Below are 15,304 nucleotides of genomic sequence, written 5' to 3' on the forward strand. Positions count from 1 at the left end.
GAGATCACGGCTTTATCCTTAGAATTAGAATTACGTTTTTGATATGTGAGATCCTACTTCTGCTCAATCTCTAATCCTCATATCAAGGCTTTGAACAAGAATTACGTTTATGAAGCTCGCTTTTGATCCACAACAAAACCTTCATAGCCGTGTTTTATCTGATTAATCATGATTAAGATAATAAATAATATTGCATGTAGGCTTAGAGTAATTAATTAAATTGGATTTTTGAACAAATCCTTTTTTTTTAATTTATTTGAATAACTAGCTTATAGAATGAATTGTTTTTAAATATATTATTTTATTGAATAATTGGTGTTATTATATATTTTATAATGTTTAAATGTTTAAAACAATTTAAAAATAAAATATAATATGATTGTTGAGATTAATTTTAAATTTATTTGTAACTCATAAATTTATATTATAAAATTAAATATTATTATATTATTGATGAGAATTGAAACTTAGATTATATAATGAATTTTTTTAATATTGTATCAAATATTTTTCATCAATTTAAGTTGAAATTTGATGACTGTAATTACAAATGATAATTAAACCTAAACTACAACATACTCATATATTCTATTATTATATTTTAATATAGATGTCATGTTAAATAATTAATATTATAAAGTAAATTTTAGCTCGATGATATTCAAAAATAAATTATACTTCTAGTCATTCATATACGTATATTCGATGGATTTTATTTGTCTTGAGTTTTAATATTTCGTTAATAATATAATGCATAATTTTAATATTTAATTTTAAAATGCAGATGTTATATTTCTTGATAATTGGGTTCATTAATATATATTTATTTTTTTTGAAACTATTTAATATGTATTTAAATCAAATAAGCCTTGAGAAGAAAGAAAGGGCCCGCGGTCTGATCAGTATATTTATTTTTATTTATAATATAGCTTTTAATCGTGTAGAGCTGTGGTCCTCACAGTTAAAGTGAATGTAAAAAAATTACTGCTGCTTGTTTAGCTGGGACACCCACACAAATCTTAGCTAAACGTGCAACACAGGTTTCTAATAGAGCTCTTGCGAACTATATTCTCCCACGCATCCATTTTCTGCAGCTTGCTCCACATAACCACAGAGGCCAGGCCAAGTTAGTCGTCATTTGATAACAAAGCAATCTCTCTTTCTCTGTACCACAGATTTGATCTCTTTATCGAGCATTCGAGTTACATTTATTATATTTATATACATTGCATCTTATCCGGCTAAATTCCGATCGTAAGAGACATGTCAGCATTAATTCAATACAACGTCCTCCATTACCGATCACTTGGTCACCATCTTCCTCGTCAGCCTCGAGCTCTCTCCAGAAGTATATCATGCTCTGTTATCACCAAGCCCCGTAACGCCAAACAGCTAAATATTGATCAACCAGCAGTAGAGGTGGCCTTAGAGAAGTCACAGACTAAACCAGCAGTATTGGCCGCCTCTCCTCCAGCCAGACCCAAAAGAAGAGTAATACTTGATGATCCTAGTCTACAATCCACGTGGTCACACCGCGGATGGGTGGCAAGTGGAAGCGCCGTTGTCATCATTTCCCTGGCAGAATGTATCTCTGAAGCAGCCACGTCACATATATGGCTCCAACCTCTTCTCGCTTCATTTCTAGGTTACCTGATAGCTGACCTCGCCTCTGGAGTCTACCACTGGGGCATCGATAACTACGGGAATGCCTCTACTCCAATGTTCGGTCCTCAAATCGATGCATTTCAAGGTCACCACAAGTTCCCATGGACCATCACTGAACGTCAGTTTGCTAACAATCTTCATTCGTTGGCTAGTGCAGTAACTTTTGTTGTCTTGCCCTTAGACCTTGTCTTTCGTCAGCATCCTTTCTTGCTGGGATTCATTGGAACATGCTCCGGATGTATTATGTTCAGCCAGCAATTTCATGCCTGGGCTCATGGTACAAAAAGCAAACTCCCACCGCTAGTTGTGGCACTGCAGGATGCCGGAGTTCTGGTATCACGGTCACAACATGCTGCTCACCACCGCCAGCCCTACAACAACAATTATTGCATTGTCAGCGGAGCTTGGAACCAAATTTTGGACCAACTTCAAGTCTTTCAAACACTGGAAATGATATTGTTCTTTAAGCTTGGAGTTAGACCCAGGTCCTGGAGTGATCCTGATGTTGAGTGGACTGAAGTGGAAATTCATACTCATTAATTCTAACTTCCTCATCATACTCTGTTAATACAGATATTGTTTTGTTTTCTGCTATGTACCCTCTATGTATACATAGATCTCAATCACTCCGAGAATTTATAAATATCTGTACGCAGTTGGGAGGAATTCGACGTTGTTGTAAAAAACTTCCTGGGCACATGAAGTTCGTGAATGCTGTTTTTTCTTATATGGATGAAATTAAGGAAATATTCATTCCTCTCATATTCTTTTTTAATCACACATATATAGGTGCAATTGCTCAACCTCAATACCTGCCTCCGTTCAAACCGTTCAAATATAAGCATAAGATCCATAAAAGGGTCTCCTCTAAAACCTTAAGGTTTTAACCTTAAGGTTTTAGATGGAATGGTTCTCTACATAGTATCAGAGCGAGGTATGCGGGAGGTCTCGGGTTCGAGCCCCTGCCACCCCAATATTCTCATAATTTAAAATGGACACGAAGGCAAGATGGGCACCCGTGATCCACTCTTCAACCCAAATTATGGGATTTCGAGTGAGGGGAAGTGTTGAAATATAAGCATGAGATCCATAAAGGGGCCTCTTTTAAAACCTTAAGGTTTTAGATGGAATGGTTCTCTACACAATCCACCTCGACTTATTAGACTCACTTGGCCACACCCCATTCCCTCAGAGCCATCCGACCCTACTCTCAGAGCCATCCCGACCCTACTAGACCTCCGTGGCTTGTCTAAGCCCATCTGAAAAGGGTTTGTTCTCAATACTCATAATCCTTTTTATTTTCCTTAATTGGATTGGTTGGTATTTAATCTTCAGAACTTTTAGAGAACCCCAGTCTTATTTCTAGTATAATTAAGGTTCTGCAGCAGAACTGCACATGTAAACAATAGTATCTTGTTTATATATTACATTTTTGAAATTGTTTTTGAACACACACAACGATGCAAAAAACGTGTATTTAGATTTAGATCCTGAATGTCTATTTTAAGGATGAAGAATTGTAATCAAAGCATATGCTGAGTATGTTAATTGAAGAAAAACTTCGAAGGGCAACTGCTTAGATTAGAATGTTTTAGACTGCTCATGCCTTTGGAACTGAATATCCAAGTATGAAGTCCTTAATTTCATCGGTTGAAGCCCTGTCTAGAGCAGTTCGTCCATCAACATCTTTGACAGTGTAATCAGCTCCAGCCCTAAGCAACTCTTCAATTTTTGGCTTGTCACCTTCTGTGGCAGCAAGTATCAGCAAAATGTCCACCGGGTGGATTTTTTGATTTAGAAGAGCCTCCATCTTATCATATGTACCCTCAACGGCAAGCATTCCCATGTAGTTAAAGTACTGATACAAAATAAAAGAAATTTAACTCTCTTGAAAGAATATCATGGCATATATGCGGCTCGACTCAAATAAGAACCAATTAATTAGAAAGACCAGAAAAACTACGGATAACATTAGTCAAATAAAGCGACTTGCTTTTATGGGGTAGTTTGGAGTTTGTACTCTTACTTATATTGCGATTTATCATATTAGTTCCCCCGTTGTCTGTATTTTATATATGACCTTTTGATCTTTGACACACGATTTTAAATGCTTTGATTGTATAGTTAAAAGATTTCTTTTTGAAAGTTTAAACATGAGTTTGTAAATGTGACACAACTACTCTATGCAAAATTCCATTAAAAACACTAATTTGATTCCATTCAAAGCCAGGGTGTATCAGTTGGAGAGCGATTTTCACTAATATTGTGTTTGTGTTTGGTTGGGGTGAATAAATTTGGAAGAAATGAAATCAAATTTGAATATATTAAAGGCAATTGTTAATAAATTTCATTATCTACTTTATTCCATTGCCTACATTTTATATTGAAAATCACATCCCCAATTTGACAAAGAATGCTCAATTTCATCCTATATATAATTTCTTCTTAAATTTTATCATAACAATTTTCCGGTCACTTGGCTTTTTTTCCAAAACTTCCCTCCTAACTCTATTATTTTCATTAATTTTTCCTAATTCCATTTCATTCTCCGACCAAACACAAACACAAGTATTTAGGATTAAGCGAGGTGATTATTGAGGACAAAATAAGACTCATTTATTGAAATTGTGGAAATATGTGTAAAAGAAGCACCTGTTCAACGTCATCACGGTCGAAATCATTACGAGATTGGCTACCGTAGATACCAGCTTGCTCAGCATCAACACCATTTTTGCCGAACTTAAACCAGCAGGTGGCTCCAGAAGCCGAAGCACTTGTAGTTGAGAGAAGACCAATTTTAGAAAGGCTCAACCACCCCAACCTCTTGTCAATAGTACCCACAAACTTTGATTTAATTACAAAGCTGCTGCTGCTGCTGCTGCTGCGAAACACTTGACGTTTAGCATATGAATGTTGATTAAGTTGGAGTACAACATTTCCTCCCACTGAGCAGCTGCCCATCACCATCTTTCTGTTTTATAAAACCCAGTCTATAATAACCACTTCTTTTCTTATCTACAAACTCCTGCTCTATCTCTATCTTCCCCGATCAACTTTCGGTAATATTGGGAACATATTTTAATTACGAAATTTTTATCATGCTCTAAAATTGTATATTTTCAACTACTTTTTTCTAAATTTAATTGCACTTGTTGGTGCCTCAGATTATTTTGTTTTATATTTTTTAAATTTTTTTAAACAATTTAAATTAAAAATAAACTTATTCCTTTTACTTTTGAATACATTTGAAAAGAAATCCAAATTATCTTTTTCTGATTTCAAAATTTTCGGAAGGAAATTTAGATTATGATTTCGCAGATTATGATTTCGCATATAGTAGAAGTAGAACTAAGTTTCAAATTATATAAAAAAAATATATCTATACAAAGGAGATGTTAGGGGCGGTACAGTTTTTTATTTAATTTGTTAATGATATATGATAAACAATGAACAGTGTACTGTAATGGAAATGAGTTTACTTATTTAAGATGATTGGTTTTCTTTGTAGCAATGAATATTTTTAATATTAAAAATCTTGATTTTTTCACAACTTAAATTTTAAAAAATTTAATACATTTATTACCTCTCTCAATCGTTTACTCAATTTTTTATAGTGAATGAAATTTTTTTGTGAAAAATTATATGGGTGTATTCGATTTTAATGGATCGTTTTTAGCGTATGGATTTTAATGGATTGCATGTGATTTTGATTTTGTGCGGATTCTTGATAAAATGTCGCAGATTTTATGAGATTTAAGCACAATGCTTCAAAATCCCATAGATTTTGGTAGAATTTCAAAAAATTTAAAATACTAACAAAATACATCATTTCATGAAATTCAAAAAAATCTATCAGTGTTTGAATACCATCAAATTTTATTGGATTTTAAACAATCTCAATCGAATACCATCAAATTTTAATAAATTTTAAACAATCTCAATTGAATATCACCAGATTTTATAGCATAATTTAAAATCCCAATTGAATACTTCAAGATTTTAATGGATTTCAAACAATCCCAAAAATACCCTCAGATTTTCTGAATGAAAAAATACTTTAAAATCTCAATCTAATACACCCCATGAGTGTTCTTAAAGTTCCAATCACGCACTGAAATACAATGCTTCATATGAGTATGAAGCTCAGGCATAACTACTGAAGTAAAAAAAATTACTCCCTCCATCTCAATTTATAGGTCCATTTTGGAATAAACACACATATTAAAAAAAAAGTTGGTTAGATAGAATCTTATCTTATTTATCATTAATTAGTGCATTGATAAGTGAGAATATAGTTGAGTTTCAAAAAAATCACAATAAATATAGCGATTTAGTGCATTGAGAAATGAGAATAATGTTGAGTTTCAAAAAAATCACAATTAATATGTAGATAAATTTGTATTGAAAGAAGAGAGGGACAAGTATTTTGGGACAATTATTTTTTCCAAAATGGACCTATAAATTGAGACGGAGAGAGTAATATAGGAAAATATGACCTAACAAGTTCCATAAATCATAAAGTTTCACATAGCTGGTGGCTGAAACTATAATTCAGAACTAAGGGGTCATTTGTTTAGTCTTAACCATAACTTCTGGACTATTTATATCTGAACCACTGATAATCTGAACCATGAGTGAGTGATGTCATTTGACAAATGTAATTTTTCAAATTTCTGAATGATAATATTTGTTTGAAATTTCTTTTTTTTTTTATACCTAATGATATATTATTGTTTTTAAAAAAATACTATTTACATAATAGCATTACATAAGAAATACAATAATTTTTTTTTCTACAATTAGACTTATATACCTTATAAACTTGTGCATGTCATTATAAGAAAATTCAAATTTTGTCCTTAACCACTTGAATTATTTTTTTTTTTTGAGTAAAACCACTTGAATTATTTAATCACACTCAATATACTATATCTATACTATCTATACTATACTATTAAAGCCGAAACATTAAAAAGTTTGGTCGGTCGGTACTTGGGCCAAAATACGGGCCTATCTATATAACCAATTATTCTTTTTAATTTAGGTCAAAGTACGGGTCTATCTATATAACCAATTATTCTGGGCCTATCTATATAACCAATTATTTTTTTTAATTTGGGTCAAAGTACGAGCCTATCTATACAACCAATTATTCAGAGCCTATCCATAACCAATCATTCTTTTCAATTGAAATATATTACCTTTTTTATACTTCTGACTAAAAAACTCAATCTTCTAAAATAACATTGAGAAACATGATAATTATTATTTTGATTAAAATATATTATCTTTTTATAAATTTTCTAACTAAAAAATCAACCTTTTACAATTAATACAGACATGGACGACATATTTATACCCAAAGATGCGTGCCAAAAGACTAAACGTCAAATAATAAAAAATAGAGGGAGTATTATTATATTGGTCGGGTGGTCGGTACTTGGCCGAAGTACGGACCAATCTATATAACCAGTTATACTTTTAAACTAAAATAAATTATCTTTTAGCCGAAACATTAAAAATTTGATCAGTCGATTCTTGAGCTAAAATACGGGCCTATCTATATAACCAACTTAAACTATAACATGTAAAAAAATATTTTACATTCTCATTAATATATATGTTTGGCCTAATTTTTAATATGCCATTTGACGGACTTAATTATGAAGAGTTTATCCAACTGTTAAATAAAATATTTATTTAACCACATTATTCTATCATAATTTTAACTTTACAATAAATTAGGTAAATTTAAAAAATATACGATAAAATAATAAATATGTTGACCGCCCGTGCATTGCACGGGTTATAAGCTAGTTTTATTAAAATCTGTACCAAGATATTAAAATTTTGATAGTTATTGAGTTGATATATGGATATCGACTAGTCACTGATCATTATTAGATTATTAAAAATCAAAAATTTATTGATCACTCGGTTGATACTTGTGATCTGGTTTGTCATCGATAATTTAATCATTTTGTTAACATATTTATTTATTTATTAATAGTTACCAAATTAAAATATATTTTATTATTTTAACACAAATCTAGATTTAATTATCAATATTTATGTAAGTTATAAATCATAAATATAAATTTTACTTAATTTCAAAGTTTTCAAAGTTAACAAGAGGAAAAAAGTTTAACGGTGAAATTTTGCAAAGTAATCAATTTCAACAAAAATTAAAAAAAAATTAAAGAACGTAACTATGTTTAGTAGAGTATAGAATAGGCTGCTGGACCAAACCACCTCCATTTCTTCACCTCAGTCATCCAGCTACTTTTATCGAGTCGTCCAGCTAATTTTATTTCGTCCAGCAAAAGAGCAGCGAGCCAAATGATCTGAACAAAGGAACCGCCTCGTCCTGTTCAGTCAAGTCATTAACAAATGGCCCCTAATTTACAAGTCTTCAGTTTTGGATCCGTCTTATAAATACTTGGGTTTATAAGTTTATGTCAGTTCCTACATGATTTGAAGTCAATCTTTGGTCCCGAGAATACGAAAAATCAGAGTCATCGCTCAAACGCTCAAAATCACCCCTCAAAATTGTAAAAGGTTTGTCAAATTGACCCGTCATAATTCAAAAGTGAATAGTCAGTAGCATTATCACAACCATACTCCCTCCGTCCCATAATACTTTTTTCACTTTCCTTTTAAGGTAATTCAAAATACTTTTCTCCTTTCTATTTTGGACCACTAAATATATACACACATCTCATCAACTTGACACAATTATTAAAAAAAAAAAAAAACCTACCATCACCCCACCTACCCTGCCTGCTAATCTGTGCATGACTAATCTTGATCTCTGATTGGTGCTTTAAATTTAGTCTTGAATTCTCATTGGTTGGCAGCAGAGTGGTGGATTATACGTATGTTTTAGCTAAAGTTGACCTCTCTGCTAGCATATCTAATTAATGTCTGATAGTAGAAGTCAATGATCTCAGTACAAAGTTACTCATGCTATAATCAGCATTAAAACCTGTGCCATTCATGTAATGAGAAAAGTATAAAGAATCAGAGGGAGTATCATTCATCGTCTCTCCGTACACGCCTAATGAAATCATTCACTAATTTTACCTATTGCTTGTCAGCACGTCCAGGTAAAAGACAACACATTGTAGTACTTCCTTCCCATTAAATTTTATACATTCATTATTCGGCATGCACTTTAATATCCTTATAAAATATAATTTTATAACTTATTTTTAAGATTTTCATTTTCTGAATAAAAATATATTAAATTTTCATTCAGAAAAAAAATCTTAAAAATAAATTATAAAACTATATTTTAGAGAAGTATTAAAGTGTGTGCCGCATATACAACTAAGGGGGACAGAAAGAGTATAAACCAATTTTTCATTCTACAAGCAATAGGCATAAGCATAGTTGCAATAGTGTTTAAAAAATAAATCAAAAACATGATTTTAAGACACTTAGAATCTAGATTCCAAGCTTGGAAATCTAAACACAAGGTATAGAGTGACAAATCTGGTATACATGACCATTTAATTCACCAGTAAATTTAACCAAAATTTACAACAGACTTCCCTTCAAATTTCTATCAGCAATTAAACAGAAAGTTGAATTTTCTCTGCTACCTCTACATCTCTCAACATCTTCGACAGGGACGACTGCACCTGGTGCCAATGGTATAGGCATCTTTACAGATACAAAAGCCACTTTATTCCTTGATTCAGGTTTATCTTTAAGAAAGGCACTGTCTGACAATCGTTTTTTGCTACACATCTCTGCGGCGCCTACAGAACATTGTGTTTCAGTAGCATCCCCAGCTATCTTACCTTCATAGGTCCTATCAGTATAACCTTCCAGAAGACATAGACTATTTGCCTTGATGTCAGAAGTTTCATGTTCACAAGTGAAGCTTAGATCAACTTTTACCGGTTCATCTTCCACATAAAAGAGTATAATTAGCAATCCAAAAAAAAAAATGCCATAAATTAGACAACAAGTGAGTGCCTTTATCGTCCTTATATCTTTTGTTCAGTTTGGTAAACTGTAAACTAGCTGCGGGCAGTTTACACACACTGTGATTTACGTAAACATGCAAAATGATCTCTAAATATTCTGCTTGATAGATGACTATGGCCATATATACTAGGCACTACTTGGCCAATAATTCTTCTTTTTATAACTTTTAGCAGTTCACCAAAAACATTCATGATCTTTTTATTTATACCTTTTCATTATGTTCGAAAATTTTCAATACTGTCCAATTTGATTTTAACATAAGCCAAGAGTTTTCATGTAAACAGCCGAGTGAGATATAATACGTATGCTCGGTTTGGTTATTGTGACAACCCGGGTCAAATCCCGAGTCTTTTTAAAAATCGGGTCAAGTCCCGAACTCCGAATCTGAAAATAAGCTGAAACACACTAGCGCAACCGCAACAACTTGAGTAATACACAAGCCCACCACAAGCCCCCAAAAGATCATGATTTGTTGGTGCAATTGGTAGTAGTACTTATGCTTATAAACGAACTAAAGTCTCCACACTCCTCGATGCGGGATTGGTGTGTGACAAACCCCCCACTTAAATTCCTGACGTCCTCGTCAGGCCGAAACAGATTGCCCATAGGTCCATATTGTACCTCTCTAGCCAGCCTTCGTGTCCCACCTCCGGCAACTTGACGAGTCAAGCTTTCGAGAGTTGGCTATGAATACCATTTATAACATCACAAGCCCACAACTAGATGCATACCGGACCCAACAACCCACCCCAGGTCGGCCCAAAAGTGCTAGCAAATTGGTACACATTAGTTATTTTCTTGTGCTTATATAGGGCCCAAATACTCTCTATCTAACCGATGTGGGATGTTATAAATGGTATCAGAGCTCTATCCCGCTGAAAGTGCAAAGGAATTACCCGGGTCTCATAAGTTTGTTTGTGGACTCGACGAGGACGTCGAGCATATAAGAGGGGCTCAGAAAATATTAAAATAACCGCAGAAATACAGCTGTAAGAGCATAAGTTAAACCTTAGCTACCTGTATCTCCTAGCAAAGTCTCAGTACGTTGATACTGAACTGCAGATTCCCCTGGATAAACATCTAACAGGTTCGCATCTTGATTTTTGTTCACAGGTACATTGATACTCTCAAATAACACAAACTTATCTGTCTTCCAAACACAATCCAAGTAAACAGATTGCTCAATTGCAGGGTAAAGATCCCTATAAACCTGTACAAAGTTTAAGCACTTGGATCACCAAGAAAAACAGATAACAGAAATTTGAACCCATAAGATTTAATCTATTTGCAATAATGCAGACATACCTCAAGTCCATCTTGAGTTAGTTTCACCGACTGTTCCTTCCTCGAGAGAGAAGAAACTGCGTTAAATACTGAAACAACATCGAGCAATATCTGGAAAGAAAATAAACAGTTTCAATTAGGAGAAGCAACCCAGGCTCAATACTTATTCTGACAGGCAACGATAAGCAAAGACAACCAAAATTCTTGTTGCACCACACCCAAAAAAAAAAAGAGGAGATTGAACTATACTAAAACTTATATCCAGCTGACTTGCCGGTTATGAAGGTGTACAATCTGCATCTTTATGTAATTAAAATAGAGTGCCTAGTTCATTTTTTGAAAGGTAACATGTAGGGGGCCTCTGATCCAACATATACAGCACCCACAAAAAAAAACTTAACAATGACCACACTCCATAGTCATTTACATTCACACTTTCCAAAAATAAAATTGGCCTTCTCCTCTGTATAACATATAAGACGAAGCAACCCTATGAGGAAGAGGCGAATATACTAAAATTTCTCACTTTTTTTTTCAAATGCTGATTACTGAAATGACATATTATGGTAAATACAAGACTAATGCTTTCACAGACAAACTAGATATATTTTTTCTCCAAATGAATGATGAAGGTGAAGTGATGCAATATAGGATTACAGGACTCTCATTCAAAAATAACATTTGGTAGAAGTTTCAAGACTATTACATTTGCAGAATTTGGGTATTGAATATCCCACTTTATGTTCATATTAATACATCTTTTTTCAAGTTTCCTCACCGTAGTCAAGTTCAATGTATCTGGTCAAGAGTCGAAGGTTTATTAATTGTATTATATTAGAAGCCTCTTTAGATTCAGTATTTCAGTCTGGGTGACAGGAAAATTTAGGTTAATGTGCTTGGAAGCTAGCAACAAGTTTTACAAACAGCGGTATACATTGTAGCGCAAGGTAGACTTGAAGAAGATCAATTTCCTATATACTTTTAGATATGAAACCCCAAGTTTTACTGTGTATGAGCCTAAATTCTAGGTGCAAGACATAATTTGATTTCTTCCTTTCTCTCACGTTCATCTTTGTTCAAAATTTTAGTATGCCGAGTCAAATCCATAGAAGGTACATGCACCCAAAACATAACTCCTGCATCATGGAACCGGTCCTCAACCATGCAAATTACTCGACATAAATTCCATAAATTGTGTCTGTACCTATTAATCATGACCTAAACCTTGAAAGACACATACCACTAACCACCATAAGCTCGGCGTGAACCAACTGGTTATTATTGTCCAATGAGTCAGATTATAATATGCAAAGTTTACATTTTCTAAAAGTCCACTAACAACTAATATCACTAAATATTTATCTTACAGGTCAAGCCTATGCCCATTATTATACTTACAATTACATAATTCTTTGTTTCTTATTTAATAAATTAAGTTTATATATAATTGATAATGGTTTTAAAAAATATCAGGGTTCGACAAACTATGCAAGAGCCAAGAAGCAATGAACCTGGTTGAATTTATTTTAGAGTAAATTGCGAAGTGGTGGCTGAATTTATTTTGTATATCATTTTGGTGGCTAAATTTTCAAACTTCTAATTTGGTGGCCAAACTTTGCTTTTATCTTTTAAAAAGTGGCTGACAGACACTTCAACAAAAAGTAAAAGCAAAGTCCAGCCATTATTTTTGGCAATTAGCCAGCTTTTTGAAAGACCAGAGTAATATATGGTCTCCATATTGCGTCCTGAAAATCCGCCATCCAAATGCTACAATATGTAAAGTTCAGCCACCACTTTGCAGACTACTTTTTATTTTATCATATTCAAGGCAACACCGTGCTTACTTGCTGAACTAAAACTCGAAGGCGAGCGAGCAAAGCCATGACTGTTAGTGAAAATCCCATGAAAAATGATCGAGCAATCAAAGCAGATATCTCCCTGTCAGTGGTTAATCAGGAAACAACATGATGGTGCATACATTGTTGCAATAGATTCTAAACAATACAACTGACTGAGAATGTATGCTAACACTCCACAGATGTATGTCTTTTTCCTTCAGAAATACACTGGAGCTGTAGACTTCTAATTTGTAAGCAACAGAAAAAGAAGCTCAACCATTCATAACATCCCACACTTATGATTTCCAGAAAGCTATAGAATTCTAATTGTCTTCTATTAAAATTCTAGAGGCCAAAAAAAATCAATAATTAAATAAAGGATACATAGCTGCCTTCACCATCGGCTCAATAATCTGCACAGAGCAGATAGACATGTTACAGTGATTGAAAATCAATGCAGAACAAACTTGTTACCTCCTCTGGCTAATGATTTTTTTTAAGTTAGGTATTGCTAACGCGTTTCTTTAATTCTTTAAAAGAAACAGTATCATATAATAATTAAACTATTTGATCTTAGTAAGGGAAGAAATATACTTTTTTCTAGAGTGCTTTATAAACTTGCATGACTTTCCGTTGTATAATCTCGTCAAGATCTAATATAAACTATAGGCCCTAGTTACCATAGGGCAACCTATTTTGAACCAGTAATTTCCTAAACATTATAGATACAAAAAGAGACTATACTTGGTCTGCTGCAATCACAAAGATAAAAAAAATATAAGAAAAGGCCAGTTTTAGTGTCTACCTAGTAGAAGCCAAATATCACTGGTGTTAGAAGGTCCTTGAAGTGCCTATATCAGCTCAGAATTATTTAGCACGATCATAACTCTCTCGAGCATATTTAAACTAAATAACAGAAGACTAAGAACATCTAACCTCCAGTGTTCATATTGGCAGTACATGCGATGAGTCCTTTATAATATTAAACATATATTTAAAAAAAAAAAAAAAAAAATGGAAGTAGTAGGCAGTAGTTTGATAATGAATTAATGACGTTAAATTACTAGTAGAAAATTAAATCACTGAAATATTTTGAAATAAAAACAGAAGTAAATTTTATGAAGGCTTTGGGATAAACGATATAGGAGATAGAAGATGATCAAACCTGTGATAGTAATCGAGCGCTTGCTAAAAGTTGATCTAGAAAAGTATGTTTTCCATCACATTTTCTTCTCTTTAAACTGTTGTATCCATAATAGAAGTTGTTAATATAAGGACAAGAAATTGAAAAGTAAAGGAAAGAATGAAAGATAAAATACTAAGTACCTTTCAAGAAGTTGCACTTTTTGCTTGGGTCTTTTGCCATGGACGACTAGAAAAGAAGAGTTCAGTGTAGTTTCCAGGTTGTCTGATTGAAGCAAAAGCCTCAAATCCCTTCTTACCTGCAGGAAGCATTTAAAATGACTTGGTAATTAGAAGCAATGGGTATGTAACAAGATCGTTTACTAATTCAACAACCAAACCTTGAGAAGATATTGGAAATAAGAGGAGCGGCGATGCTGATTCTTGTTTTTGTAAACCAATTTATCAAGAATGCCATATTCAACCCTCAGCTCTTTTATCAGTGACTCTAATCTCGCCTCCTCCAGGCTTCCGATTTCTGAATCCATAACAATCTTTTATTATGTCCACTGATATTGTGATGTCTGCGGCAGAGAGACTTGCACAAAACTGAGAATGCCGGCTGCTACCCGGTTTTTCCCCCGATTTATTCTCATATAATCATATTTTTTTAGCGAGTAAATTACATATTGTGTATGTGAAGTTTGTACAAAATGCAATATGTGTACCTGTAATTTCATTAATACAATTTGTTTACCCCAGGTTTTACAATCGTGTACAATATGTGTATTCCTGTTAAGTCGACGTCAAGTACGTTAGACTAAACTCACACGACCACACATTATTCACGCAGCACAATAAGCAACATGCTGGCACATTTATTTTTAATAATTAATATTCGATAATATTAACTAGATAGTTAAAATATTAAATTTATATATTTATGTATAAAAATTTAGAGATAATAATTTTAATTCTTTTGTCAAAATATTAAAAAAAATATGACTAAAAATTTAAAGGTCAGTTAATTCATATATTATTATTTAAAAATCATTTATTATTCTATAATATGATTATTGATTATAATAAATTTGAAAATTGTTACATTTTTTTATCGTAGAGAATCCGCAGCCGTTACATTTCGGGTGTGCACCGGGTAAAATCCACGGGCTCAAGCAATAACAACCACGTGAACCAAGACACTTAAGCGACATGTTAGGCTCTGGTCTAGGATAAATTCTCCTTCCGTAGGATTCGAACCTGTGTGACCAGGAGGATAGTTATCCCTCTTTTAACCAACCGAGCCAACGGGCAAAGGAAAAAAGTAGCACTAACTAATTAAACATAAAATTGTTACTATTAAAAACTTCCACTTTATACTTTCTCATTCTTTGTATAAA

General features: G+C 33.2%; 3 protein-coding genes across 3 annotated transcripts; 1 reads left to right on the forward strand and 2 right to left on the reverse strand.

The window, feature by feature from the left end:
• Nucleotides 1-1,057: 1,057 nt before the first annotated feature.
• LOC108211866 (fatty acid desaturase 4, chloroplastic) lies at nt 1,058-2,427 on the forward strand. Its single transcript, XM_017383577.2, has one exon. The coding sequence runs from the start codon at nt 1,264-1,266 to the stop codon at nt 2,203-2,205; it is 942 nt and encodes a 313-aa protein (XP_017239066.1). The 5' UTR covers nt 1,058-1,263; the 3' UTR covers nt 2,206-2,427.
• Nucleotides 2,428-3,124: 697 nt separating this feature from the next.
• On the reverse strand, nt 3,125-4,727 carry LOC108211512 (protein LHCP TRANSLOCATION DEFECT). The gene is made up of 2 exons (XM_017383134.2): nt 4,318-4,727; nt 3,125-3,523 (listed from the first exon to the last, which is right to left on the reverse strand). Exons 1-2 carry the CDS (start codon nt 4,630-4,632, stop codon nt 3,266-3,268), a joined length of 573 nt encoding a protein of 190 aa, XP_017238623.1. The 5' UTR covers nt 4,633-4,727; the 3' UTR covers nt 3,125-3,265.
• Nucleotides 4,728-9,010: 4,283 nt separating this feature from the next.
• LOC108210829 (uncharacterized) lies at nt 9,011-14,551 on the reverse strand. The gene is made up of 8 exons (XM_017382249.2): nt 14,306-14,551; nt 14,109-14,224; nt 13,948-14,023; nt 13,167-13,195; nt 12,789-12,882; nt 10,966-11,055; nt 10,678-10,870; nt 9,011-9,578 (listed from the first exon to the last, which is right to left on the reverse strand). The coding sequence occupies exons 1-8, from the start codon at nt 14,450-14,452 to the stop codon at nt 9,205-9,207; spliced, it is 1,119 nt and encodes a 372-aa protein (XP_017237738.1). The 5' UTR covers nt 14,453-14,551; the 3' UTR covers nt 9,011-9,204.
• Between the last annotated feature and the right edge of the window lie 753 nt (nt 14,552-15,304).

The sequence above is a fragment of the Daucus carota genome, chromosome 3 (genome assembly GCF_001625215.2).
Source record: "Daucus carota subsp. sativus chromosome 3, DH1 v3.0, whole genome shotgun sequence".
Classification (NCBI taxonomy): Eukaryota; Viridiplantae; Streptophyta; class Magnoliopsida; order Apiales; family Apiaceae; genus Daucus; species Daucus carota.

Bases quoted from the DNA above. Each gene is read 5' to 3' on its own strand.
- LOC108211866 (XM_017383577.2), top strand. From the start codon at position 1,264: ATGTCAGCATTAATTCAATACAACGTCCTCCATTACCGATCACTTGGT.
- LOC108211512 (XM_017383134.2), bottom strand. From the start codon at position 4,632: ATGGTGATGGGCAGCTGCTCAGTGGGAGGAAATGTTGTACTCCAACTT. The intron at 3,524-4,317 runs GTGCTTCTTTTA...ATTTTGTATCAG, and splicing joins ACCGTGATGACGTTGAACAG to TACTTTAACTACATGGGAAT.
- LOC108210829 (XM_017382249.2), bottom strand. From the start codon at position 14,452: ATGGATTCAGAAATCGGAAGCCTGGAGGAGGCGAGATTAGAGTCACTG. The intron at 12,883-13,166 runs GTATCCTTTATT...AACCACTGACAG, and splicing joins CCGATGGTGAAGGCAGCTAT to GGAGATATCTGCTTTGATTG. The intron at 9,579-10,677 runs GTAGCTAAGGTT...TTTATGTGGAAG, and splicing joins GACTTTGCTAGGAGATACAG to ATGAACCGGTAAAAGTTGAT.